The following is a 27,964-nucleotide window of genomic DNA, read 5'->3' as shown; positions in this document are numbered from 1 at the left end:
TGGGGCCATGAAGGGACACGAGGGGACAGTGGGGTCATGAGGGGACAGTGGGGCCATGAAGGGACACGAGGGGACAGTGGGGTCATGAGGGGACAGTGGGGTCATGAAGGGACACGAAGGGACATGGGGTCATGAGGGGACAGCCCCACTCCCGCCCCCTCAGAACGCGGCGCGGCCCCTTTAAGACGCCCCCGATCACGTGACCGCGCGCGGCACGTGCCGCCGCCGCCAAGATGGCGGCGCCCAGCGGGCTGTGTCCCTGCCTGCTCCCGCTGCTGCTGCTGGCGGTGCCGCTGGGAGCGGCGGCCACCCCCGGCACCCCCGGCTGCGGCTGCAGCGCCAGCCGGGCCGCCGGCGACGGGCGGGAGGCGGCGGCGCGGCGCTACTCGGCGGCGGCGGGCAGCGGGCGGAGCGCCGGGCGCGGGCCGGTGAGCGCTGGGCCGGGCCCCGACCCACCTGAGCCCCGAGCACCTGAGGGGCCTCGGGCCGGGCCGTGGGGCGGCCCCGGTGGAGCACGGCCTCCTCCGGGATAACGGAACAGCCAGGGAACAGCTGCGGGGAGATTTAAATTAAATTATAGGCGGGTGGGCTGCGCCACTGAGGAGCTGGGCTTTGGCGTGGGCTCTGTTTCTGGCCCCATCTCGCTCTTGCCTCGCGGAGAGAACAGGAAAACATGAGGGATTTCCTCTCCTTCTGCCTCTCTTGTGATGCTGGGGAGCTGCGTCAGTTTGGGAAACCCTGTGTGCAACAGGCAGTGTGGGAACTCGCTTCAAAATTGGAGAATATTTAAAGAGTATGACTTGAATAATCCCCGTTGTGCTGGGGATCCGTGTCGCTGGTGGGTATTTTGTGTGACAAAGCTGAGCAGTTTACCGTGGGTGTGGAGGAGGAAAAAATCCTCTGACCCTTCATGCAGCTGGCAGCTCCAGCAGTAGGTAATGAAAGCTAATTACTGCTAGGTTTAAGTTCAACATAACTTGATGATGCTCAGCTAGAAAACATCTTTACCAGCAGAGAAGTGAGAGGAGCATTGGCCTCTGCATCAGCCACAAACAGGTTTATTTATTTCCAGCGTGGTTTTAGAACTGGGAGCAAGCAAGAGTTAATTTTGCACATGGTTTTAGCCCAGTGAGCTCGGAGCCTGGCTTGGAAACCTCTTCAGGGAGATCTTTCAGCTACTGAGGGTTGAAGAGAGATTGGGAGGGAGGAAGTAGTGCGGCTTTAAACACATTGTCATTTCCTAAGTCCTAAAAAATGTAAGCAAATTTATCCTGAAGCCCTTTTATGGAGTCGGTTTTGGACAGTCTGTAAGAGCTCAGATTCTTCTCAGTGGAGAAAGCTGGGAGGACACAGCCATTTTCAGATGTGAATAGTCTGAAGGAGAAGCTGTTTGTAGCATTGTTTTATGGGCCAGTTCCAAGTTGTGTGGATTTTAGGTGTTGCTGGGAGAGATCTACAGTGGAGAAGAAACACAGAAATGGGATGCCAAATTCTCACTCCCGTGCCCTGAAGAGCCAGGGGAGGTGCTGGGGAGCTGCTGGGAGCTCATTTTCTGCTCCTTTGCTGCCCTGGCAGTGCTGTAACTGCAGAAATAACCAAGTGTAACATAGGAAACACCATTTTCTCCTCACGAGGGCACAAGCACGACCCAAGCTTCATGTGAAAAACGGGGATTTGTTCCCAATTGCAGTTCTGTTTGCTGTTTCCCCAAATGGGCTGGCCAAAATGCTGTTTCCAAACCACCTGCTCCATGAGGAGTAAAAGCAGCGTGGGGCTCCTCAGTGGGTCACTGTGCCTCCCCCTGGGCTGTTTGCTGTGCAGATGGTGCTGATCCCAGGAGGGGTGTTCACCATGGGCACCCAGGAGCCCGAGATCCAGCAGGATGGAGAGGGGCCAGCCCGCAGAGTGCACCTGAGCAGCTTCCACATGGACCAGTACGAGGTCAGCAACCAGGACTTCCAGAGCTTTGTCAATGCCACGGGCTACGTCACTGAGGTGAGGCACCAGGGCTCCTCCCAGCTGGAAAATCCCAGCCTTGCCTTGTCACGATGCTTGTGACAAGCATTTTGGCATCCCAAATCTGTTTGGGATTTGCACACTCCAATGTTTCTGAGGGAGGTAGTGGGGAGGAGGAATTGTCTGGCTATGCTGTGGCTGAAAGGACAGTCAGGTGGTGTTGTGATTAATAATTGCCACCTGAACCCACATCTGTCCTGCAGCCTGGGTGATGCCAGCAGGTCTCTACAGGGGTTTTTGGGGTGGTTTGCTTGGGGTTTTTTGATATTTGGGTCCTGGATCTCTTGGTACCAGTACAACCAGGTTAGATTTTCCTTGTCTTAGAGAAATCTGGGGAAGGGATTGAACAAACTGAGATGGCCAAGGATTCTGCAGGCTGGCTCAGCACAGCTCCTTGCTGCTGACAGAGAGCCCTGTGCCTAAGGAGGAGACAAGAGCAACTGCAGTGATAATTGTGTGCCTGTTGCTGGGAACAATGGACTAAGAATATGTTGAGGTTGCTCCCAGAAAGGAGCCACCTGTGCCTGAAGCTCAGCTCCCTCCTGCCAGCTGACTGCTCCTACACAGCTCTGACAAAGCCCTGACAGCCCTTTTAGGCAAATGAAAGCCTGAGCAATGAGCAGGTCTCAGAGGAGGCACTTTGCTGAGTTCACTTGATGAACTGGTTCTCATTTGGAAGGCAGGATCCTCTGGTTGCATGAAGAGCTTCTTTTGTCTGCTATTTCTGTTTCTTAGCTAGATAATTATGAAAAAACGTGGTTTAACTATTTTGAGTTGGAACAAAACTTGCTTGTAGCAAACAGCTGCTGCGATGAGCACATGTGTGGTGGGTTCAGTGTGGAATCACAGAATATCCTCAGCTGGAAGGAGCCACAAGGATCATCAACCCCAGCAATCCCACCCTGTGCTTGAGAGTTATCCAAATGTTCCTGGAGCCCTGGCAGGTAGAGCTGCATCACCTGGGGCCTGTTGCAGGCTCCATGGCTCAGCTGGTGTCACTGACTGCTCCACTTACACCTCCTCCCTCTTTTTTCACTTGGTATAATGCACTGTTACTGGTGGAAATGATTTGTATTTTTTATTCTTTTGGATTGGTATCATGCTAGATATAATGATAGAGTTACATTTAACTCTTTATTGTTGTAGCAGCAATTTAAAACCTGGTACTAGTGATAATGGAGCAGTAAGTGACAAGGCTCAAGTCTTTTATTGTAATTCCAAAAGGAAAAATAAGAGGAATGAAACATGCCCTTTCATATTAGATTGATGACTGTAGCACTTGAAAGCAGTTGGGACAATCAGAACTGCAATTTTAATTAATAAAAGTAAAAACATGTGCAGAAGCTCAGTGAGCTGCCATCTGCCCAGTGGCTGCTGAACAAAAACAACATCCAGAGAAAAAAAAAAATCCCTTATTTTCAGTTCCAAAACAGCTTCCTTGAAAGAGAACTCAAATCCACTATTAGAATTTGTTTGGTTAAAAGTTAGACTTGATGGTCTTAGAGGTTTTTTTCCACCTTAATGGTTCTCTGAATTTTCTTATCCTTGCTAAAACGAAGCTGTAAATGTTGAGTGTGGTGCCAAGAATAGCATTCCTTTGATGACATAATGCATGGATCCTTTGTTCTTTCCACAGGCAGAGAAGTTTGGTGACTCTTTTGTGTTTGAGGGGATGCTGAGTGAAGCAGTGAAGGCTGACATCCACCAAGCAGTGAGTAGCACAGCAGGGGGAAACTCCCTGAGCAATCCCTGGGCTCTTCTGGCAATCACAGCAGGGAAAACTGAACTCTGTGATGTCCTCAAAACCAGGTGCAAAGATGGGAATTATGGAGACTTGTTTGGCCAGGAATCATGGACTGAAGTGGGGAGGATTTGCAATCTGTTCTCTGTCCTTTTTCTTTAAAAAACAATTAAAAACATGGGCAAAAATTGGTATCAACCCCTTGCTACCTGAGTAGTTCAGGCTGAGTCTGTAAGATTCCTTATGCTATGAATGGCTGGAGTTCCTGATGTTTCCTCCTCTCTAGAGGATCCTGTGTTCATTTGCTGCTTTTCCAGCTCCCCTCATCCCCCTGGGCACCACAGTGATCCTGGAAGCAGCACTGCTGACTCCTGGAGCTGATCCAGTTTTGCTGTTGAGTGAAAGTGAATATTGGTTTAAAAAGAAAGTTCTGTAATAAATCTTCCCTGCCCTCCCTTTCCTCCTTTTTTTGTTGTGAATGTGTTGCTGAGCCTTCCTCAGGCTTCATTGACCTCCTTAACAGGTCAGGTCCTCTTTGCAGCTCCTGGCAGATGAGCAGATGTCATCTCCTGGATGAGTTGATCTGCTCTGAGCAGAGGTTTGGACAAAATCCCCTCCTGAGGTCCCTTCCTGTCAGAATTACCCTCAGCTCTGATGGGACACAGTTTGATTCTTGTTTTCAAGGGGCAGCCTGAGACATGTGAGGTTTCAGGAAGCCCTGCGTGAGTGTGTGCTCTGAGGGACTGGCAAAGAACGTGGGATTTGGGTTCCTGCTGCCAGGGGAGGAAGATTACAAGTGCAGTTTGTAATCTTTGCATTCAGGATTGGCAATTGTGCACTGGGAGAGATAAGGCTAAATTGCAGTTCCCACCACTGGCATAACTGATGCTAAATCCATCCGTGGATTTGTTTTGCCTTCATAAAAATAATAAAAATACAAATTAAAAAAAAATGAATGGCTCATCCCATCTTCCCAACAGTCAGTATTGAAGAAATTCCTTTTCCTGTGTAGCTCTTTCCCTAAATCAGTTTCTGTGGTTTAAAACAAACAAACAAACCCCAAGAATGCTGCTATAATCTCAGCCTTGGCAATTTTGTAAACAGAGTGTTGGGAGCCACTTTCCTGAGCATGTCAGCCAAATTTTCAAGTGTTGGCTGCAGTGCTCACAGGACAAATGTTATGCCAGAGGCCTGGGATGGAGCCCAAACTGGTCTTTTTTGGCTGCTGCTTTTTGAAGGTTTTCTGGAGTTGTTAAAAGTAAACTTGCTGTTAAAAGTCACCTTCTTCAATCATAAACAATCAGATGAAAAGCAGAAATAAGATATAAATATTGGTGTGTTACTGGCACTGCAAATCCCTCCAACCAACCAGTGGGAGAAAGGATTGTGGTTTTCGTGTGCCTCAGGGGCTCAGGAGTGTTTTGACAAGGATTTTCCCCAGGTGAAGCACAGGGATGTGAAATACAAATGTGAATATAGGGGAAGAGCAACAGGAATGTACATTTTGAAAGCAATATTTCACATGCTGTGTAATAACTGGGGAAAGGTGAAAGTGGAGGTACCAAATAAAATAATTTATAAATGATGAGCTGGGTGTGTCTTGGGGGTTTTGCTCTGTTTGGCCACTTGGTCTTCTCCAGTTCCTAAAGCAGATTTATCAAAGCCTCAAAGCCACTGGCTGAAGGCAGAGCTGGGGCTGGTGGCAGCTGCTGAGGAGTGACCCAGCTGAGCTCCCAGGGTGATTGTTGGAGCTCTGGGTGTGCCTTTCCTGGAGGTGAGGTGGGCTCCCAGATAGCCCCTGGCAGGAATGTGGGCTGGCTTCAGCCTCTGGAAGGGAAGCAGTAAAAAGGGGTGTAGCAGCCCAGGATGGAATTGTTGCAGATTTCTGGGAACTCAGGTTTTAATTTTGGCCTCCAAGTTTGTGGTGGTCACGTGGCAGAGGGAGGATTTAGTGCTGTGCCAGATGAGGGTGTTGCTGATGGAGCAGGGGAGGGCTCCTTCAAATGGAAAAGGATTTTATAGGGTGAGGGGGAAGGTCCTTTGAAGCTGAAATTATTTCTGTGGGCTTAAAAATTATGAGAGCTTCACATCTTAAAATTTTACATGCAGCCTGGAGACGAGAAAGCTCTGGAGAGACCTTGGAGCCCATTCCAGGGTCTAAAGAGGGTCCAGAAGGGGTGGAAGAGGACTTTGGAAAGGGCCAGGACAAAGGGATTGGTTTCCCACTGCCAGAGGGCAGGGATGGATGGGATATTGGGAAGGAATTGTTCCCTGGCAGGGTGGGCAGCCCTGGCACAGGTGCCCAGAGCAGCTGGGGCTGCCCCTGGATCCCTGGCAGTGCCCAAGGCCAGGCTGGACAGGGCTTGGGGTCACCTGAGACAGTGGGAGGTGTCCCTGCCATGGTAGGGGTGGCACTGGATGGGATTTAAAGTCTCTCCAACCCAAACCATCCCATAATTGTATTTTATTCTGAGGAGATTTGAGAGCTCTTGCCAAGCCCTGCAGAAGTGTCTTTGTTGTGCTGGTACCATGGTAAAGGGAACCAGGGTGGCACAACAGGAGTGCAGCAGCCTCAGGCTTTGCTCACTGCAGAGTAGTGGGGACATTGTTATTCTTGGCTCGTGGAAGGCAAAAAAATTAATTTTTTGCTTCAACACCAGATACATTCTGCACTGAAGAGCCTGAGAGCATACAAATGTGTGTGCTGCCTTTGTCTGTGAGGGTATGGAATTTTGGGTCTGGAATGCAGTGGAATTGGCTCACTGGCAGCTCAAGCAAACACTAAGTTCTGGCCAATCCAGAACTGTGGGATGCTGCATTCATCCCTGTTTGTATGGAAATCTCTGCAGTTTGGAGCTGTGCAATTTGCCTGTTTCACAATAACCTCAAACTGAAACATTCTGCATTTCAGCTGAACATCTGAAGCTGCTGATGAGAGCAACCTGGCTGCAGGTGGGACAGCAGTGCCAGTGTGGGCAGGGTGAGCTGTTCTTGCAGCCCCCAGTGCTTCAGCTGCTCCCTGCAAGGAGCTGGAAGATGGAGCTGTTGATCTGTTCCTCTGTGGGCTTCTGTGCTCTACTCCCACTGCTGGGATAAAGAAGGATGTGCAGAATTCTCCCTGGGAATTGCCAGGAACATCAGCCCGTGGTTATCAGAGCTGCAGTTTAAAGCAGGGCATGGTTTGTGCCTCAGGATAAATCTGTGCACATCCTTTCCTTACAGCTCATGTGCACTTGGTTATTGGAAAAAATGACTACTGGAGTGCAGATTTGAATGTTGGCTGGAAATTAGACTTCCAGAGGTGTCTGCCTTCACCAGGAATATCAGTTCCTCAAAAGAAGCTTCTTCTGATTCCAAAACTTACACTTAATGAATCTGACTGGATTTTAGCATCACGTATTTGTGGTTACTTTTCTTGGAGGGTTGACAGGGCTGTGAAGTTTTACACTGTCTGAACTGAGGTTCAGTGGCCTTTCCTCAGGCAAAGAAAAGGTCCCTTCATAAAAGTGCTTGTTTTCAAGCAAGTCTGAAATATTTTTTGTAGTTGATGACTTGTAAAGTAAAAATCAAATCTGTTTTAAGGCTGCTGCCTTTCCTTGGTGTGCAGTTTCAAGCTGCTGTAAAATACTGGATTTTAAGGCAGATAAATTCAATATTAAACAAACCCCCTTGTTGCTTCCGTTCCTGAGCTCGTGAGGGAGGCCATTAACATTAGAAATTAAGAGTGAGAACAGATTCTTCTGTAATTAGAGCTTTGGGGGAGCTGGGACTTTTAATTGATAGAATAAATAGCATGGGAATTGCAGGAGCTGGCAAAATCAGGGATTCACAGGATCCCAGGCTGGCTGGGCTTGGAAGGAACCTCTGGAGATGCCCTAGTCCAGCCCCTGACACAGGAGTGAGCTGCCTGCTGGACAAATCCTCTGCTAACTGTGAGTTTGGGTTTGTGTGGGGCAGGATTTCCCAGCCCTGGCTCGGTCCTTGTCCATAATTACAGCAGGTTTGTTCTCTGTGGGGACAATGAAGTGGATCCACTGCACAGTAATCATTTTTATTTCTTAAAATTTTCATCTGACTGAAAATGTTCCATTTTCTGTCTGCCTCTTTCTTCAGTAGTTCATTAATCAGTGCTCAAGGTTCGGGATCTGGCTTAGAGGAAGAAGGAACAGTCAGATTTATGTGTATCTGCCTTACATGGATAAAATAAAACCTCATCCAAAAATTATGTTCTTTACTGAATAACAATTTTTTTCTTATGTCCTACCAATGTTAGCAAGATCCTTTTGCATATTAAAGATGTACAGAGCTCAACACCATCTGATTGAAACAAGTGGTAACCTATTAAGTCAGCTTCTGAACTGGAGTGTTTTTTTAAGAACCCACCACTTAATAAATGATTCTTAAAGTGGTTTCCAGACTTGGGCTGCTTTTCACTCAAAATCTCTTTTCACACAGTTAATTCTGAAGTTCTTACTCTGCAGTCACTTTTGGTTTTTTTCCAGCTGTTTATCCTGATCTGCTGTAAGGCTTTTAAAATATTTTATTAAAATAGCATAAGAATGCTGTAGCACAAAAAAAGCTGATGTTTGGTGCTGTATGACTGGACAGCAGCATGAGTTTGGCATCATCTTATGGGCCTGCCTGAAGGTTAAGATCCACAGCTTTGCTATTTCAGGGGACTTGCTACTTGATGGAAATGTAGGAGCATGAGCCAAGATGAGCTACTCTGAGTTTATTTTTAGTAATTTTTCGGGTACATAAATCTGATTAGAATTTGAGGGTTGTTTTTCTTGAACGTGTCACAGGCCACATTAGTGCAAGACTAATAAGTGCTTTTATGGCTATGGGCTGAGTGGCTTTGGGGTGGTTTTTAGGGGTATTCCCCTACTGCAGCAGCAGCAACAGGGTAATGCTGACAATGAAACTCACTTGGTGTTGATCCCCACTTTAATTTTATTTTTCTACATTGATTTAGGAAGGAATTTTCTTCAAGGTAATTGTGAAGTAGTTTAAAAAATCTTGACATTGTGAGGTAATGGAGCAATTAAAGTTAGGCTGGCCCAGGCTGCTTGGAAAGGAGGATGGAATACTTGGGAGGAGAGTTTTCTGTGGGCTGTTGGTGGGAGTTCAGCCTCCAGCTCTGCGAATCGCTCCGCCCCAGCTCAAAGCTCGTGGGCTGGAATTAATTGTTCCAGCTCTTCCCAGTGCTAGCCCACTGGGCTCTCTTTTCACAGTTCCCTGGGTCTGTAAGGAGCAGAGCAGGGAGTTGTTAAGGTTTAATCCTGGAGGGGAGAGCTGGATAATCCCTGTTTCCAGCTGGATCAGACCAAATCAAACCTTTGTGTCTCTGCTTTGCTCTGGGAAGCGCTTCCCTGTGCACGAGGGCGTGAGGATTGCAGGTGTGGGTAACCTGGCACAGGTGACATGCTGCAAGAATTAACCCAAAGGAAGGGGACTGTCCTCTGATTCCAGCTCTATCCAGCAGCATCTGCTGCTATTTGGACAGCAGGAATCTGTTGCCAGTGCACAGAACATGTTTCAGAGGGAAGCAGAACGTGAAGTGTTATGAAAGTAACTAAGCTCATTACTGGCAAGGGAGGACTTGGCTGTATTAACCATGATGTTGTAATATCTCTGTCTAATTATCTCTTCTGCTATTTAGATTTAGAACAATTAAAAGCTTTAAAGACACGTGAGAAGTTCTGGGAGAGAACTGTAGGTTTCAGGTAGGAGATTTCTGGAAGGAGCAGCTCGGGGTGCATTCAGCAGAGCCAGGGGCTACCTTAGATGAGTCTCCAGGTAATTCCTGCAGGCTCTCCATGCTCTCCCCCTGTTATCCCTGTTCCAGCCCTGCATGTGTGACTGCTCTGGGTGCTCTGCAGAGCCTGGCAGCCATTTGGTGCTCAGCTCAGCAGAGCCACAATCGGGAGCTGTGCACACACAGTGCTTTCCTGTGGAGAGACATTTTTCTTGGGTTAAAATAAACCAGCCTGATTGAAAGCATCTGCTTTTTCTTTTGCATCACAAAAATGTTTTCCAAAATTAAAGTCGTCTAAAGTGTAAATCTTTGCAGTCTCCTGCAGAGATGTTTTTATCCAAAACCCAGCAGTTTAATTTACAAAAATATGTTGTGCTTAGAAACTGTCGAAATCTTTCTTGTGATCTTTCAGATTTTAGCTTTAGCAAGTGGTTCTGCTGCTCTTTTATTTTCCTTAAATAGCTGTAAAATGCTAATTTTGGATTTCTGTCCTCTTTTCAGTATAGTTTAAAGGTCAAACCTCAATATGGGCAAGGAATTGGTTAAATGGGACTAGTTTTAAACCTCTTGACTGTTGTACCAGTTTAGCAGCCCTGTCACTCTGAAGCTTTCGTGCTGAGAGTGTTGAGCAGAGTATCTGCAGGGAGGTCTCATTTTGGGGTTTGAATGCTCAGTAACAGAGCTGAGAGAAATCAGATATTTCTCATGCTTTTTGCCAAGGGTGGTGGCTCTGCTTGGAGTGAGAATGTCCTTTGCTAGACACCAAGCCAGAACTGGGGTTGGCATTGTGGTTGTCGTGCTGGGGAGGACAGAGAGGGTCTGTAAAAGCTGTCATTGCCTGGGGGGTCCCAATGAGGAGGACAGAATGTCTGGGTCACCAGCAGGCTGCTGGGAACATCTTTGTTTCTTTGGTGCTTAGGTGTTCCCTTTGGAAGGGAGGGTGTCCACACCGTGTGTGAGCACCTCCCCAGCCTGGAGGAGCCCTGCAGCCTCCTCAGGCATTTCACAGCCCTTCCCCAGGGCTCCCAAAAGCTCTGGGCTCTGCAGCTTTAGTCCAGGATTGCTGCTGATTTCCAGGGTGCTTTTCAATACCCAGATGTGCTGTAGGCAAAATCTGTGTGTGCTGAGAGGGGAGGAGGGAAGTGCTGTCAGGGAGTGTCAGAGCACGGCCTGATGAGGGGCTCTAAACCCAGGACAATGTGTTTGGGCACTGGTTATTGAAATATCCTAGTCAGGGATTTGATGTATAACTTGGACCAGAGTTCTCTTGACAATTTCTGTGTGACATAGATCATCTTTTCTCCCACACACGTGTAATTACATGTTCTGTTGAAGGATGCAGCTTCCCCCTAAAAGCTGCTGTTAAAATTATTTGACCAGACTGATTCTGGTTCTCAACACCAGCTTGCAGTGACTTTTTGGACTTTGCTTTGGAGCTTTGGTGTTAAAGGTAACACTCTTGGCACCTTTCCTACCTCTGTAGATAACGCTTGACAAAGTCACTCTAGGACTAACCAGCCTCTGGGTTTTTTGCCACCTAAAGCATTCCAGGCTCATTTCCTCTGACTTTTGTTCTTTTTAGACATTATCTCTCTATTAGGAGTATTTTGGAAGCTGTTGGAATAAACCCACTGTTGATGGGTGGCATAAATGTTCCTTTCTTTTCCTCAGTGAAGGCCCCATTATTAAAATAAGTATTTCTAAGTGAATATGAATCAGAGCAGTTAAGCATTGCTTTGAAGCACGCCTCATAGAAGAAATGCTTCAAGAATGTCTTCCAGGAAAAACTTCTTGGCATTGAAGCACCAAATTTGGGACTTCCTGGTTTGAGAGAACTACTCAGTGTCTGCATTGCTGCAGATGATTTTGGCTCTGTGATGTTTCCCAGCAAACCAGCTGGGGGACAAAAAAAAAGAGAGAGGCTTCATGCTTCACTTCCCTTGTGTGGTTCTTCTGTCTCCACCTTCTGGAAGCTGAGAGCAAATAATTTAAAATCAGCTGAGTGGGTTAATGACGTAGAAAGCAAATGTGTTGCAAGATGAGTGTTTGACCCCCAGCTAAAGGGCATCATCAGGGGGTTATTTCAGTGATGTCAAAACACTGAGTCCAGGGAGTAAATCATTAGGGTGAAAATGCTCTTTAGGCCAAAATGGTATTTTTTTTTTTCCTTGCTGCAGCTTGTATCAGACTGAAGTCAGCCAGGAGGTGGAATTCATACAGGCACAGACTGGTTTGGGTTGGAAGGGATCTGGTGGCTTTTCAGAAATTCCCTTAACTGGAATTGAAGTGTCCTTCCTTGCTGCTCTTGTCCTTTTTCAGGTGGCAGCTGCTCCCTGGTGGTTGCCTGTGAAAGGAGCCAGCTGGAGGCACCCTGAGGGCCCCGGCTCCAGCATCTCCAGCAGGTGAGCCATGAGAGCCATTCCATCATAAAACCCAGGGAATATCCCTGGGCATCCCACCAGGAATGGGGCTGCAGGAAAGGGCTTTGATTTAGTCACCTCTTTGGAGAGGAGGAATCAATCCTCACTGGGTGCACGCTCCAGGAGTCTGGGTAGTGTGAATTCTTCCACGTGGGATTTGGAAGTCTCTTTCTCTGGCAAGAGAAAACTGAGGAGTTTTGTGCATTTTTACTGTATTCTGTGAAAAATCAGTTGTGACTATCTAGAAGCTCTGAATGCTTTGAAAACTCTGCTTTTTCTTACAGTTAGTGCTACGCTTTGCCTGCACAAACCCTGAAACTTGCTGATCCTTGTCTTCATACAATTGCTTTCATTCTGAGGAGGGATGAATTTTTGGCCTAGAAAATCAAATTGCTGTCTTCATTTGGGACCTCTAACATTGCAACTGCCCCTCTGACTAGGCAGGTGTCAATGAAGTTGTCACTTTATCAGCTAGTGAAAGTTTCTAACAGCATGTTGAAATCAAATCAGACTCTCTAGCCTAGATCTAGTAGGTTTTTGAGTCCTCTAAGGACAGGACTTTGTTAGTGCACCATCATCTGATGGCTGAAGTGCTCAGTAACGAGTTATCTGCTCTCCAAGGGCAAGGAAAGAATTATCTGAGGCAAAAATAGAGATAATAGCTGGAGGCATTGTTAGGGGGAGCCAGGAATTGAGGTCAGAGCCAGCAGACAGGAGCTGGAAACCTGCCATGAAATTCTGGGCTGGTGCAAACCTGGCCTGGCACAGCTGCTGGGAAGCTGCCACGGGGAAGTGGCCCCATGGGTTAACAGGGAAACGTTGGGTTCTTAAATGGGGCAGGGAAGAGGAGTTATAGGAAGTTTCTCCCTCTCCTGAACCCTCAGCTCTGGGATCATCTTGGTCTATTGGAGGCTTGGATAGGGAGGATCCTTCTGCAAGAATGCCTGGGCATTTTTATCTTTTTCTGGAAGAAGAAACAAGGATTTTAATGTCAGTTATGGAACCAAACCCCATTAAAGACAGGAGCTCTTGTAAACTGTGGACTGCTTAAAGCACCTGGGGAAAATCACTTCCCAGCTAAATTTCTGCAGTTCATTTTCCTGGACAGGGTGCTGCAAAAGCTGGTAGAGTTGGTAAGACTCTTCCTCATGTCAGCTCTCCCTCTCTGACAGCAAGGACAGGACCGAGCAGGAGAGGGGCCTCAGGGGAGGGAAGAACAGTCACCACTAATTGGCAGTGTGCAGTTCCTGTTGAGAATCCTGCCTTCTGGCTGAGATGGCCCTCGCCAGGCTGGGTTGATGCCAGATGGCCTGTGCCAGGCTGGGTTGGCAGTGGTGATGCTGCAGGTGCTCAGCTTTCCTTTGGCTCTGCAAGCACCCAAATTCCCCCAGGGCAGGGTGTGGGCAGTTCTCTGCTGCCTCCTGGGTACTGCACTTGAGAAACCACAAACCAGAAATAACTGGAGAGCTGGAGGTGGCAGCAACACGAGACAAACCGAAGCTAATTGTTTTCTCCTCCTGTTTCCCTCTGATGGCTGCATTTCCCTTCCAGCATTTTGCTGCCTTTCCTTAAGTAAATTCTTTCCTGTGAAGTCACCTGGTGCAGCTGTAACTCCTGTGTGCCCCTGTCAGGGTGTCACATCGTGCTGTGCAGCCCTGGGGCTGCCTGGTGCCCTGAGGAGCCTGTGCTGTTGATTTTGTTCCCAGAATGGACCATCCAGTCCTTCATGTTTCCTGGAATGATGCCATGGCCTTCTGCACGTGGGCAGGGAAGAGGTTGCCCACGGAGGCTGAGTGGGAGTACAGCTGCCGAGGGGGGCTGGAGAACAGGTACCTGACCCAGGGGAGTCCCTGATGGGGCTGGGAACACAGAGAGGGTTGGGAGGGATTTGTTACCCTCAGAACTGCTCTGCAGCCAGGCTGGGGGAGCTGGAGGGGCTCACCTGGAGAGGAGAAGCTCCAGGAAAAGCTCAGAGCCCCTGCTAGGGCCTGAAGGGGCTCCAGGAGAGCTGGAGAGGGACTGGGGACAAGGGGTGGAATGACAGGACACAGGGAATGGTTTAAACATAAGGAGGGGAGGTTGAGATGGAGTATTAGGAAAAAGGTATTTATTGCAAGGGTGGCAGCCCTGGCACAGGGTGCCCAGAGCAGCTGGGGCTGCCCCTGGATCCCTGGCAGTGCCCAAGAGCAGGTTGGACACTGGGGCTGGAGCAGCCTGGGATGGTGGGAGGTGTCCTGCCATGGCAGGGCTGGCACTGGATGGGATTTAAGATCTCTCCCAACCCAAACTATTCTGGGGTTCTGTATAACTGACTTTTAATTAACAATGTTTGACAGATGCTCTGTTTGTCTTTCCTCAGGCTTTTCCCATGGGGAAACAAATTGCAGCCCAAAGGGCAACACTATGCCAATATCTGGCAGGGAGAATTCCCCACCAACAACACAGCAGAGGATGGGTACAAGGGGACTGCACCTGTAAGTGTGGCTCAAAGACAATCCAGCATGTGGAAATGATCTTAATCTTCAAATTCAGGTCTGTCTTCAGGAGGATGAGCAATGGCTGTTTTCCATCTCTGTACTCTTTCATTTTAGATTTTAAGTTGCATTAAATTTCACTGCAGGCTTGAGCATTATCAAGGGACTCTTTTACGAGCTAATTGAAAAGTAAAGATTACTTTCATTTTAACTTCTTAGTTTCTCTCAAGCTGACCTCTTTTCCCCCTTCCCAGTCAGTTTGTAGTCAGAAGCTGAAGTATTTTCTGCCTGCACTTCTGACCTCACAGTTTTGTGAACTCAAAAATCACAATAATTTAAAAGAAATTAAACTTCCCTTTTGGGGAAAGGCTGAGTCTGTCTAGTATAACAACCAGAATGGAGTTTTAAAGGCAGTCAGGAATGTGAATGAATTATTTATTGGTAGCTAAGTAAATCCAAAAGTTTCATCAGAAGAGGAGTCTGCACAGGCAGGAGCTGGCAGCCACCCTGGCTTTTCCTTGTGGGAGGGGAATCTGGGAGCTGTGAGTGGGGTCAAGTCCCTAATGCCAGGTGTGTCTGCTGGTCAAACAGTGCCAAACAGTCTCCAAAACCAGCCAGGAATGCTGTGCCACACTGTAACCAGGCTGCTGAGTGAGGACACAGAGGTGACACAGCCTTCCCTGCTGTTTGATTTACATGCAGGATGCAGAAGTGTCCCAGGGCTGCACTGCTGATCTGGTGCTGCTTTTGGGGCTGCTCAGAGTGCACCTTGAGCAGGCAGGTGTGAGGGTTCCAAGCCTGTTGGTGTGGTTTCAGAGCTGTGTTCCCTGTCCCGTGCAGGTCTCTGCCTTTCCCCCCAATGCTTACGGCCTCTACAACATGGTGGGGAATGCCTGGGAGTGGACGTCGGACTGGTGGGCTGTGCACCACTCCCCCCTGGAGCTTCACAACCCTGTGAGTGTTTGCCTGGCACCATGGGCAGAATCCCCTCTGTCACCAGGGTCTCCTTTGTGCTGGAAAACCTCCTGCTCTGTGCCTCTGATTCGGGAGCATCACGGCACAGCTCATCCACTCTGGAATTGCAGTGCTCTGGTGCAGTTTTTGTGTTTGGGTAGTTATCCACACATGGTTAGCCATTGAATACTTCCAAACTGGCCTCATATTACAGAAATCAAGAATTTGTGGAATGACTTTGTTACAAAAAGGAAGGTTTTTAGTTCATTTATGTTGTTACAAGCTGTGCTTATTTTCCCCATCCCAGGCAGAGAACAAACCATTATTAATTATCTTTCTGGCTTCTGCTGGCTTGTTTTAAACTGACCATATGATAAAACTGAGTTTTAGGAGAAGTCACCAGGCTCTGAGAGGTGAATATTTGTTTTCCTTTGTGGCAGGCAGATGGAGGTTCCTGCAGAGTGAGATGTGAGGGGTCACTGATGCTCTGTCTCAGCAGATTCCAGTTCCAGTGTTAGATCTGCTCCACTCCCGCTTATCCAGGATGAGTCAATCCCATGATTTATGAATACAAGTAAGGCCAGGTAGAGTTTGTCACTCAAACCCCCACCAAATACAGTGGTTTTTATTTGCTAACAATTTAAAAAGCACTTTCAGGTTTATTTTTACTCCTGGTAATTACTTGTGAAGGCAAGACAATCAATTATGGAACTCCCCCAACAATCTGTGTGCAGAATTCCATCCATTCCTTGTAAGCAATCCCCAGCATAGCCCAGATCTCTTCAGTGCTAGAAAGTTGCTTTGAAGATTTTGGGTGTTAAACTAAATATGTTAAAAAACTTAACATATTCTTCCTGACCCTCTGGAAGAATTCAGTCTTTTCAGCCCAGAGAACACAGCCTATATTTAGGTTACACTGCCTTGTGCTCTGCAGAGACTGAAGAGCTGGGCTCTGATAGATCTGGTGCTAATCAGTTCTAATGTCTCAGAAGATAACTGCAGCCTGGCTATTTTGGGACACCTTTTCACAGGAGGAGATGCAGTTTCCTTACCCATTTAACCAGAAAAACCCTTTGGAATTCACTTTGAAGTGCTCTGCCTCCATACTGAATTCTGACAATCAGTTTGCATATGAAAAAACCCTAAAAGCGTAATTGTTAACACCTAGTTAAATACTTCCTGAAGTGTCTGGGCTTAAAACTTCAGCAAACTCTTGGAGTTGGAGAGAGCAAAATTGACAGGATAGTTGTTCCCCACCATCACCTTAATCCAGCAGGGAAGTGATCCAGCCTTGGCATCATCAACCCCAGAATGTCTCAAATAAATAATTACAATGAAGGTGCCTCACTGCAGTGACAGAATCCCGGAATGGTTTGGATTAAATCCCACCCAGTGCCAGCCCTGCCATGGCAGGGACACCTCCCACTGTCCCAGCTGCTCCAGCCCCAGTGTCCAGCCTGGCCCTGGGCTCTGCCAGGATCCAGGGGCAGCCCCAGCTGCTCTGGGCACCTGTGCCAGGGCCTGCCCACCCTCCCAGGGAACAATTTCCTCCCTAAAAATGTGACTGATCCTTTAGCAGAGAGAGCCAAGTGTGTGTGTGAGGTCGATCAACCCACAGGCCCTTTAGGGGTTATTTTGTGGTGACTTCTCTGTTTTTTTTTTTTTTTTAATGAGCTGCAGTTCTCTGTTTGAAAACTGATTTCTCTCAAAACAGAGTAACCATGTGGCTCTGCACTGGAAATCACCATGCACCATCAGAAAGCATTTGTTTGATGTCGTGAAAGAAATACAACTTTATTTTCATTAACAAAACAAAGCTTCTGGGTTTTTTTTTAGCAACTTTTAAAGGAACAATCCTACTTTTATGAGCTTTGGCAATGGAATGTACAAGCACTTATGTAACAGACTGGAATATGGCTGTTGCAGTATTCTAGTACAGAATAACCTCGTTAATTTACAGTAAACTCTGGGGTTTAAATCTGGGATCAAGGTCTGGACAGCTCTGGCCCTTTGCACCAATGTCCTTCCCCGTCAGTACCAGCTGGTGCACTTCTCCAGGTCAGGCCATAAAACAATGGTGCTGATAGAACAGAGATTTGCTTGTTTTAATCAAATGTGACCTTAATTGCTGGGCTGTGATTAGCTTTTATGAAGGGAAACACAGCCAAGGCAGTTTCCCTCATCTAAAAGTGAGATATGTGCACAAGCAAATATTAACACTGCAAATGCTGCTAATGTCTATTGGTTTTGTGATTTTTCTGACATCTTTGCCAATTGTTTTATGATAAACTCTTTACCTTCACTGATTTTAAATAGGAGAAAGATGTTTTATTATTGAACAGATTTATGGAGGACACTACAGCAGAATTCTCCAAGTGGTGAAGTGTTTTGGGGCTGTAATCCTCTGTCAGAGGCTGTGGGGGTCAATTCAAGTTGTTTTTTTTTGTTACCAAATAACCTTTGATGCTTGGTTTTTGCCTGGTGGAAGATCTTTGTAGTTAATAAAAAGGTGCACTTATGAGCCTTTGGTTCACACACTGCTCAGTACAGGTCAGCCCTTTGTAATTGCTGATCCATGACAGATTTAGGGCTTTCTAATCCTAACCAAAAATGTTCCTCTTCGTTTATAAAAGTGTCTTTGGAGCCAGTTGCACAGATTGCTGCTCAGCCCTGCAGCATCTAGGGGAAATCCTGCTCCACAGCCCCATTGTTCTGCTTTGTCTTGTTCCCGTGGAACTTTTTTTAGGTCGGTTTTCTCCTGGCTTCCTTTAAAATGAGATTACCAGGCTGGGTGATGACTGTGCTGGTTGGAGGCTTATCTCAGAGCAGGGACTGTGCAGGTGTTGTGAGGACAATCTCCAGGGGCCTCGCAGAGGGAGCAGGGCTGTGCTGTGGAGGAGCACCCAGGCTTCAAAAGAGCAGATGCTGCCTCAGGGTGTGGCTTTCCTAGGGTATTTGTGTGCCATTAAATGCCAAATTCTTTTTCACACATATAAATTTCGGCAATAAACACGAAGCTGCTGCAATTTTTGTGGTGAACTTCCACACACAAAGCTCTCAAAGTCAGGGAGTGCAGGCAGGAGCTTCTAGAGTGCCAACATCGACTCTCAAGGTTTTCTGACAGCCCCTGGGATTTATGTTCAGTTACAAATGCTCTTCTGGGGTAGATTCTTCTAGAACATCACCCTGGTAATGCAGAGCTGGGTGGGAGACCAGTGTACCCCTTGAGAAGGGTAGGGGGGTGGGATCTGTGCCAGGTGTGACCAGACTGGTCACAGGGTGGTCACTGAGGAAAGCTGGAGCTCATTTCCTTCCTGGTAAAATCCTCTTTAGGAACCTCCCTGTAACCAGGCATTATCAGTGGGCAGCACCTGGGATGTTAAATATTTGCAGCAGTGGGGAGGGAGCACAGTTACTGTCACCTGCAAATCCTGTAGGGCAGAATTATTTCAAGCTGTCTGGTTCAGACACCGCTGACATCTGTGTCTGGAATATTTATGATTGCTCCTTCTCCATCCCCTTACTCCCTGAAATTAGCAGTTACTCCCTGAGTACTGACCAGTGTCCTCCTCTCCCCAGAAAGGGCCGTCCTCGGGCACGGACAGAGTGAAGAAGGGTGGATCCTACATGTGCCATAAGGTACTGTGCTCTTCTCATGCTTCTCTTCCCTCTGAAAGCACTTGACCATGATCCTCTGACAGAGTTTCCTGCAGCCTGTCAAGGGCTTTCATGGGATTTATGGAGAGCAACACCTGATGTTCCTAAGGACCTCTTTTTGCTTAGCTTGGAATTAAAACAAGTAAGTTTTTGTAATCAGTATGGGTTTTAGGTGCAGAACTTAAAATTGATACAGGCTTCTAATGGTGTTTCATGATAGAGCTTGAGTGATACTTGTCAGAGTAGAAAGTATGGATGTGACTTTGTTTTTTAAGAATGGCTTTTGATCCAGAAAGGATATGGAGCTCTGAGTAATCTGGCCTAGGGAAAGGTGTTCCTGCCCAGCACAGGGAGTTGGGACTGGATAAGCTTTAAGGGCCCTTCAGTCCCAAATCCTTTCTAATTCCATGGTTCAATGATATCAGGTGTTTGCAGAGCTGGCTGGGAGATGAAGTGTTTCAGCTGAGTTGGTGGCATACCTGAAAATCCTTCAGAACCGCCAGCATGTCACCACAGAGTGATGGCTTTCATGACACAAAATGGTGTTTTAAACTCTGCTCATGCAGTGCTGAAAAGCCCTCATTGTACATCTCCTCTTTCATTAAAGCTGTCCTGTTCTTCCCTTGCAAAGCCTGTGGCTGGCAAATCACTCTCATAATTAGATTAAATTTTCTACAGCGAGATCCCATTTTCTACACTGATTTCCTTCTTAGGTGAAATCAATGTCAGATGTTAATTAGCAGTTTTGATTAAATTAACACTGGAATAGGCTCTTCAGTGATGAATGACCCGTTTTGAAGGTTTGTGAAGATTCTAGTCTGCCCTAGTCTTTTTTTGTAGGTGATAAAACTAGGCTGTGTATCAAGACAAAATCAGTGACTACTGTTAGTACAAGGGCTCTTTATTAAGGTGCCTGATGTCTGCTCAGAGTGATCTTTGTGTGCTGGTGCTCTTCTCCCTCTCAGAGCTGACAGAGCCTGAAGTTGCACCTTTTTACATCCCATCCCAAAAGTGGCACCTCATTCAGGGAAATGTTTCCAGGCAGGTGCTGGTACCTGTCCATTCCAGTAGGGCATTAGCATGTGGATACACAGCTCAGCCTCTGAGGGGAGGCTGAATGGTTGTTTTGGCTTTTTCCCAGAGCAGGAGAGATTCTTGGCTGACACTTTATCAGACACTTTGCCATTCAGACTAGTTTTTGTGTCAGCTGGTGTCTGTGTAGGATTCCCTCATTTCTAACACAGCGCTTTCCATCCGTAGCACTTCATCGATTTGTCCCACAGCGATGGCAACGTTTTGCTGTATTAATCTAACTAATTAATCTGTTAATCTAACAAGCTGTTGCCTGAGGAGCCCCAGCTGTGCTAAGAAGTTCCTCTTCTGTGTTGCTGTGCAGTCCTACTGCTACAGGTACCGCTGTGCAGCTCGGAGCCAGAACACCCCCGACAGCTCCGCGTCCAACCTGGGCTTCCGCTGCGCCGCCGACAGCGCCCCGGGGCCCCGCTGACCACACTGCCCACACTGCCAGGGCCTTCCTCGGGCACAGGAGGGCTGCATCCCACCCCAGGGAGAACAGACACCAGCAGTGGCCCTTGCTGGTGACACACAGTGGAAAAATCTTGCTTCAAGTTGCTGCTGAGGGAAGAAAAACCAGCGTGACTCAACAGCGCTTTTGGAGAGCCTTTGTGTTCACGAGCAATCTGGCCTGGATTTAAAGCCTGACCAGGGTGTTTTGGATTCAACTGGAACAAAACTGAGCAGAAACATGCCAATCATGTTTTCAAAGATTACTTAATCCCAGAATTAGGCTGGGAAAAAACCTCCAGAGTTACTGAGCTTAACCCTTAACTGATCACTACCTTGTGAATTACAACTCCTCTTTAGACAAGATCTTTATTAATTACTTTTATTTATGTAGAGCTTCTACATTCAAATGCAATAATCAAAGACTTTATAAGACAGCTTTAAAAGAAATTCTAGGCAGTTAGGAAATTCTAGGCTGCTTTGAGAGACAATGGAGTCAGGAATGAGGGCTGGGAGATAGCAGCTCTCCCCACAGGCAGCTTGCCTTTTGTTACATTCCACTTGCAGTGAAAATCATGTCCAGAAATGGGCTTCTCCTGGGCAGATATTTGCTGCTCTTTGGGAAGTGCCTTCAGCAGCTGAGGGTGATAATCCTCAGGGTGATGATGATTAGAAATCTTGTACATATTTTAATAAAATATCAAGCATTTGTTTATGCAAAATACTTTTATTGATGGAAAAACAGAATTTCCTTTGAATTTCTTGGATGCAGTGTAGGCTTATTGTAGGGACTTGGAAAATACAATACTGGCCTCATAAGAAACTGAAGCTAATGAATGATTCCACTTGAGTAAAAGTCATGGAAGTGATGGTAGATGGAACTGTGAACCCTAAGACCCAACAGGGTAAATTTCTAAACTGTTCTGTTGAAAGTAAGATTCCTCACTGAAAAGGAGAGAAATTTTAACAAGTGAGAAGGGAAATAGGAACAATTGAAAGCAACCTCATTTTGGGATCTGCATGTAACGGTGGATTCACAAAAGCCTTGGCACTGATGCTGGTCCTTGCCAGTGCTGTCTGTGCTGTAGATAATTTGGGTTTGAGTTTAATGCAAATCCATCACGTGGCAGCTCCTGCAGTGCTTTCATGTTGAAAAGGTGACACAGGAGAACGCCTGGGCAGGCCTTCAGCAAACACCAGCCTCCAGTGGGGTCCAGGTAAGCCCAGCAAGCAGAAAAATCTATCCCAGGACACAGCATGACGTGGCACAATATTGAGATATTGATAATCATTATTGCACTCGGAGCAGAAGAGAGGAGGGAGGATGAAAAGGAGCTCAGAGCCTTTTGAGCTGTTTGAGTGGATTAATTCTGGAAGAGCACACTGAGCTGTGAGGGGCAGACTGGGGCTCCGAAGCTGAAAGGAGTTAGAAGGAGAAGGTGAACAGAACTTCAGCAGATACAATAGTCCATTCCCTATTTTCTTAACTAGGAAAAAAATAGGGGATTTTTTTTTTTCAGTAGGATTTTGGTCCACTCCCCCAGGCAGCTGCAGTGCCAAGGCATGGTGGAGTATAGTGCTGTATGGAAAAAGGCCACTAATAACTGTCAGGATGGTTTAGAACTCCATTAACAATTATTTTGTTTATACAAGGCCGTCAGTGTGGCTGTTTTGAGCGGTCCAACACTGTTGCTCTGTTCTGAGCTGGGGAATTTGCTCTGAGCAGATAACTGGGATCAGGTCACTCCCAGGAGCTGCAGCACTGGCCTGGATTGAGGCTTGGGTTGCAGGGACAGAGGGCTCAGCTGTGCTCCTGCTGTAGGGCTGTGATCAAGGACCAGATACTGTGAAAGGTGGCTGGGTTTTTTTAAATTTGCACTTCCTTAACTACTCAAAATCATGCCAAGTTTATACTCATAACAGGAAGGTAACAAACCGTGCTGAAAATGAGGAGTGCAGATGCTGTAACACTCATCTGGAAATTTTTCTAAGGAGGGAAAGAGGAAGTGGATTGGATAATCTGCTCCCAGCCCCGTGGTCTGAAAGTGGCTGGTGTGATGCATTTTCAGGGAGAAAACCAGATAAAACTCCTTTCTACCCAAGAGACCTTGCAGTCCAGGCTGTGCTCTGGAATTCTGTGCATTCCAAGGTACAGGATCCTGGGAGTTTCCTTCCTGTAACAGCAGGAACCTGAAGAGACAAGGACTGAAGTTAATGTCCACTCAGCCTGGAAACTACTTCTGACAAGCAGCTGAAATCCTTTGGAAGGTTTCTGCACTGAAATGACATTTAATGATTAACCCAAAGAGAAATCACATGGAAATGTTTATCTTAACATAAACCCACAGCTGTGTCTAAACCCCAACAGCAGCAGGAAGGCACTTTAATGGGAGAGGTTAACACTGCTTGGTATCAAGGAAGCAAACATAAACACCAAGTATGATTTTGTTTAGTAAATAGCTAAATGTCCTTTATCCCTGGTCAGTATCAGGTTAATCAGAGTGGTTTGGGTTGGAAGGGACCTTAAAAAGCTCATCTAGTTCCAACCCTTCTCCCCAGAGCTGGGGACCTTCATTCAAAGCTGCATCCTTGAATATTCTGATTATATTTCAGTAGGAAACTAAATCTCCCAATGAATATTGAAATATTGGTAATCATTACTGTGCTTTGAGAGTGGACAGGATTATAAAGAGCTCCCAGTTTTTAGCTGTTTGCCTGGATTCCTTGTGAAAGTGCACACTCAGTTGGGAGTGACAGCTCAGTCCTTCAGTGGCACCAATCTTTCAGGTTCAAATCAAAGTTGTCTGTAATTTAAAAATGAAGTTACTGATCACCTGCAGAACAGCTGATCCCCATGAGATGTACTCCCTTGTGTGCGTTACATCAAAGGGTATGGAAACAGGAAAAGATCCAACTGTCCAGAGCAAATAATTGATGGTTTGTGCTGCTGATGGTACAGTGTGACATGGATAAAAAAACTGAATTGCAGTTTATCCATCTTAAATATCAAAACCAGCCTATGTGAAGCTACCTTAACTTGATCTTTGCAGAAAGGAAGTGAAGGAACGTGCAGTTACAGAATGTGCTCATGTGGCAGTGCATCCCTGGGGGAAGGAGGTGCTCAGCAAAGCCCTGCACAGCTGTTAGAGCCAGACAGGGATGATGCAGAGAAGATGGAATGACCTTCTCCCTGTGCTGGGAAAGGCCAGGCCTTGCTTAACGCTGCCTGGCCCTGGAGTAGTGAAAACATGCATCAGTTAGCAGCTGAAAGGACCCTCGTGCATCTGTCAGCTGTTCAGCACACAACACAAATCTTGTCATTCGGATGCACTTCTGTATTTCTACTTTCAGCAGGCTGTCAGCATCATCCTGCTGCAGGGGCTGCATTTGCTTCCTGAGCATGTACTGAGTGCTGGGCAGTAACAGATGTGCTGCTTGTTGTGATTGCAGAGCTCTGATGAGAGCGGCCTCGAGGCTGAGGTGATTAAAAAAGATGGGATGTTGTAATCGTCAGAGACTGCTGTTCTGCACCACTTCAGCAAAGCTAAATGGGAGTGAAGGAGCCAGTCAGTCACAGCTGCTTTGGGCATGCAGCTATATGGGACACACCAAGTATTAAAGCTACTCTCCTTTTACATCAATAATTAGTAGCTACTATGATTTGTGGAACAAAACAAAATTACAGCAAGTAATTTAAAAACAAGAATTTAATGGATTTTAAGAATCTAATGCCTTTCTTGCAAGAGTCATGGTTCATGGTGTTATCAGTGACTTTCCTTGCTGTTATCATGTCCTGTCCATGTACAAGTGCCAAAGGTACCAATTCTTTCTGAAGAGACTGAGAGAGCTGCTTTAACATACAGCAAGCTCTCAAAGGAAAACCAGGCAAAAACACCAGGCCTGGCTTAGTCACCGATTTTGCAAGATTGGAACATCTTGAATCTCCAATAATCCCTTGTACTATCCACCTTAAAAAGGTTTTTCCATGATATTAGTTCTCGAAACCATGTCTCTGTGCTGCTCCTCAGAGCCACATGTGCTTTCTTGTTGGAACAGAATGAGTTTAACTGCTAGGGAAATCAGTATTTTTAGGTGTGTTTAAGGCTGAAAGTCTGTGGAGAACTGGCTGGTGTGGAAAAAAGGGAGCTGTCCCAAGGTAAGAAGGAGGCACACGTGCGGGAACCACAGTAGCAAGGTTTCCTCAGGCTGTTCTCTTCCTCCAGAGGTTTGTGTTCTCTGCTGGCTTCTGGTGAATTATGGAATCTTCCAGAGTAATCATATGAAAGCTCCTCTCCAGCAGAAATATCAACAGCTGCAAAAAGTGCCAGCTTGGGCACCATGGAGTCAACTCTCACCGGCACCATGAAGAGGTTGGGTTCGCAGGAGTGGTTCAGGAACCTGCCCACGTTCCCGACGCGGGTGGGATCCACGAAGGTCTCCATGACCCGCCCGTCGTGCAGGTGCTCCCTCACTGCTATGATGTAGTTTGGCTCCTGTGGGCTCTGGGCCTGGATTCTCCTCTGGGCCTCAGCAAAGCCCAGCACCTCCCCGGCGTACTCGCAGACGAAGCTGCCGGCGGGGATGGGCTCCAGCGCGCGCACGCCCCAGCCCTTCCTCTGCGTGCGGAACACCTGCAGCCGCAGCCGCAGCCCCCGCTGCACCAGCCTGTTCTGGCAGCCCTCCCCACAGCAGCACAGGCTGTTGCACTCGAACACGGGCCTGGAGAAGGGCTGCTGCTGCTGCTCCGCCAGCCTGAGGCGCAGGCTGCTGTAGCTGTGCCCGCGGCTCAGGCACGGGCAGGCGGGAGCCTCGCAGGAGCTGCTGCGGCAGGAGCAGCCCGGGAAGGTGACTGCAGTGGGGTCGAGCTCTCCGTCTGCTCCGGCCACACTGTCGGGGCTGTACTGCAGAGAGAACAGCAGTCAGAGCCTGCTTGAAACCAGAATGGCAAAAAAGTTTGTCTGTAAATGGCTGATCCCAGAACCAAAATCACGAATGCTTTGCTTTTCTGTAAACTTCCAACTCAAACCTGTCTGAAATGTTTAAAAGAATACAAATCGAATATTCCATATAGACAAGAAACCAGAATGGTAAAAAAGTTTGTCTGTAAATGGCTGATCCCAGAACCAAAATCACGAATGCTTTGCTTTTCTGTAAACTTCCAACTCAAACCTGTCTGAAATGTTTAAAAGAATACAAATCAGATATTCCATACAGACCAGAAATCAGAATGTTAAAAAAGTTTTGTGCCTGTAAATGGCTGATCCCAAAACCAAAATCATGAACGCTTTGCTTCTCTGTAAACTTCTGACTCAAACTTTTCTGAAATGTTTAAAAGAATACAAATCAGATATTCTATACAGACCCAACTGATAGTCTCATTAGTGCCTGAATTTCTCAAAATAGCCCGCTGGCCACAAAAAATACTTAGCAGAAGAAAAATCAGCTCATTAGACTCTATGTACCACTTTCATTTATAGTGATACTAAAGATATTTATTTATGGATGTATTTGGAGAATTATCAGGGTATTGTTTAAGTAATTCTCCCCACACTTCAAAATGCTCAATAAGTGGCTTCTAAGGTTAATCTATAGATCTTCAAGCCACAGAATTTCAAATACACAATTATGTCAAAAATGAAGATACTCAATGCATCTCTCCAACTTGTTGTATTCACACTTCCTCCTAATTCTGGTAGAAAATCATATCCTCAAAATTACACTGATGCCCCCAGCAGGTGAATGGTTATAGAACCATGGAGTGCTGCAAAACAAAACCTGATAGAAACTGCTACATTTGGAAACCAAGGTATAAGAACAGCGACGGGTGTATTTCCACTCCCTTCTCAGCATTCAGCTTTATTTAGAAGCCTGGAGGATGTGCCATCACTAAATATTACATTTCACAGTAGCTTGTACCCGGCAGTTCAGGGTGTTGCGAAACATGACAGTGAATTTGCAAGTTTCTTTTTTTAATAAGCATCAGCTTCTCAGTCACTCGTCTTTACTCAAAACCAAGTTTGCTGTTCCTCAACCACCATTTCGGTAAAATACGAGCACACCACACAATTCAGGGAGATTTGGGTCTACAGGGCTCACAGCTTAATTTTTCCTCAAGGCTTATTAGAAGCTTCTCCAGTGTGGTTTGTATAGACTCTCTAATACCACTGAAGCAAATTCCTGGGTGTCCTGGAGTGACAGGACAAGCAGGAACAGATACAAACTAAAAGACAGCAGATTTAGCTTAGATATTTGGGGTAAATCCTTCCCTGTGAGGATGGGGAGGCCCTGGCCTGGAGAAGCAGCAGCTGCGGTGTCCCTGCAGAGGAAGGTATCCCTGTAGATGGTGTCCCTGCAATGAAGGGTGTCCCTGCAGAGGAGGTGTCCCTGCAATGAAGGGTGTCCCTGCAGATGAAGGTGTCCCTGCAGAGGAGGTGTCCCTGCAATGAAGGGTGTCCCTGCAGATGAAGGTGTCCCTGCAGAGGAAGGTGTCCCTGCAATGAAAGTGTCCCTGCAGATGAAGGTGTCCCTGCAATGAAGGGTGTCCCTGCAATGAAGGTGTCCCTGCAGAGGAGGTGTAAATGCAGAGGAGGGTGTCCCTGCAGAGGAGGTGTCCCTGCAATGAAGGGTGTCCTGCAGAGGAGGTGTCCCTGCACAGGAAGATGTCCCTGCACAGGACGGTGTCCCTGCAGATGCAGCGGTCCCTGCAGGTGCAGCTGTCCCTGCAGATGCAGCGGTCCCTGCAGAGGAAGCTGTCCCTGCAGATGCAGCTGTCCCTGCAGATGCAGCGGTCCCTGCAGATGCAGCGGTCCCTGCAGAGGAAGCTGTCCCTGCAGATGCAGCTGTCCCTGCAGATGCAGCTGTCCCTGCAGGTGCAGCGGTCCCTGCAGGTGCAGCGGTCCCTGCAGGTGCAGCGGTCCCTGCCCCGCTCTCCGCCCCGCCGCTCCCCGGTACCTGGAAGGCCGGCGGGGCCTCCCCGGGCGGCCACAGCGCCACGGCCACGGCCTCGCTGCCGCCGCTCAGCTCCGCCATGCCCGCGCCCGCCCCCGCCGCCAAAGCTCCGCACCCATTGGCTGCGCGGGGCCGGCGCCGCGCGCTGATTGGGCGAGGCGGTGACTGACAGCTGCGCCAGGGGGCGGTGCCGTGCTGCACGGGTCCGCCCTCAGCGGGGCGGGCGCTGTGAGGGAGCCCCGGCCCCGGCCCCGGCCCCGGCCCGCTCCCGGTCCGGCCCCGCTCCCGTCCCACACCGACCCCGTCCCATCCCGGCCCCGCTCCCGTCCCACACCGACCCGGTCCCGTCCCGGTTCCGGCCCTGCTCCCGTTCTACCCCGGCCCGGTCCTGCCCAGGCCCCGCTCCCTCCGTGCCCGCGGCCCCGGCCCCGTGCGGTGCGTGCCAGGCCTCGCCCCCGTGGTCAGCGTTAAT

General features: G+C 47.7%; 2 protein-coding genes across 4 annotated transcripts; one reads left to right on the top strand and one right to left on the bottom strand.

Annotated features, from left to right (window-relative positions):
- The first annotated feature begins 233 nt into the window (after nt 1-233).
- SUMF1 (sulfatase modifying factor 1) lies at nt 234-25,910 on the top strand. 2 transcript variants are annotated; one of them, XR_004148804.1, is made up of 10 exons: nt 234-428; nt 1,822-1,995; nt 3,653-3,727; nt 11,835-11,917; nt 13,642-13,764; nt 14,295-14,409; nt 15,250-15,363; nt 18,943-19,002; nt 20,417-21,761; nt 23,595-25,910. XR_004148804.1 is itself a non-coding variant. In XM_021529004.2 (9 exons), exons 1-9 carry the CDS (start codon nt 234-236, stop codon nt 20,525-20,527), a joined length of 1,050 nt encoding a protein of 349 aa, XP_021384679.2. In that variant the 3' UTR covers nt 20,528-25,910. The 2 variants fall into 2 exon arrangements, 1 of the variants encoding a protein (XP_021384679.2); XM_021529004.2 differs by having other exon boundaries at nt 20,417-25,910.
- LOC110469849 (histone-lysine N-methyltransferase SETMAR) lies at nt 22,629-27,575 on the bottom strand. 2 transcript variants are annotated; one of them, XR_013340721.1, is made up of 2 exons: nt 27,496-27,575; nt 22,629-22,734 (listed from the first exon to the last, which is right to left on the bottom strand). XR_013340721.1 is itself a non-coding variant. In XM_021529005.2 (2 exons), the coding sequence occupies exons 1-2, from the start codon at nt 27,571-27,573 to the stop codon at nt 24,633-24,635; spliced, it is 891 nt and encodes a 296-aa protein (XP_021384680.1). In that variant the 3' UTR covers nt 24,234-24,632. The 2 variants fall into 2 exon arrangements, 1 of the variants encoding a protein (XP_021384680.1); XM_021529005.2 differs by lacking the exon at nt 22,629-22,734 and adding an exon at nt 24,234-25,445 and having other exon boundaries at nt 27,496-27,573.
- Nucleotides 27,576-27,964: the final 389 nt, after the last annotated feature.

The sequence above is a fragment of the Lonchura striata genome, chromosome 12, assembly GCF_046129695.1.
Source record: "Lonchura striata isolate bLonStr1 chromosome 12, bLonStr1.mat, whole genome shotgun sequence".
NCBI classification, from domain to species: domain Eukaryota; kingdom Metazoa; phylum Chordata; class Aves; order Passeriformes; family Estrildidae; genus Lonchura; species Lonchura striata.
Note: the sequence above shows the minus strand (reverse complement) of the source record. Positions and strands in the feature narration are given on the sequence as shown.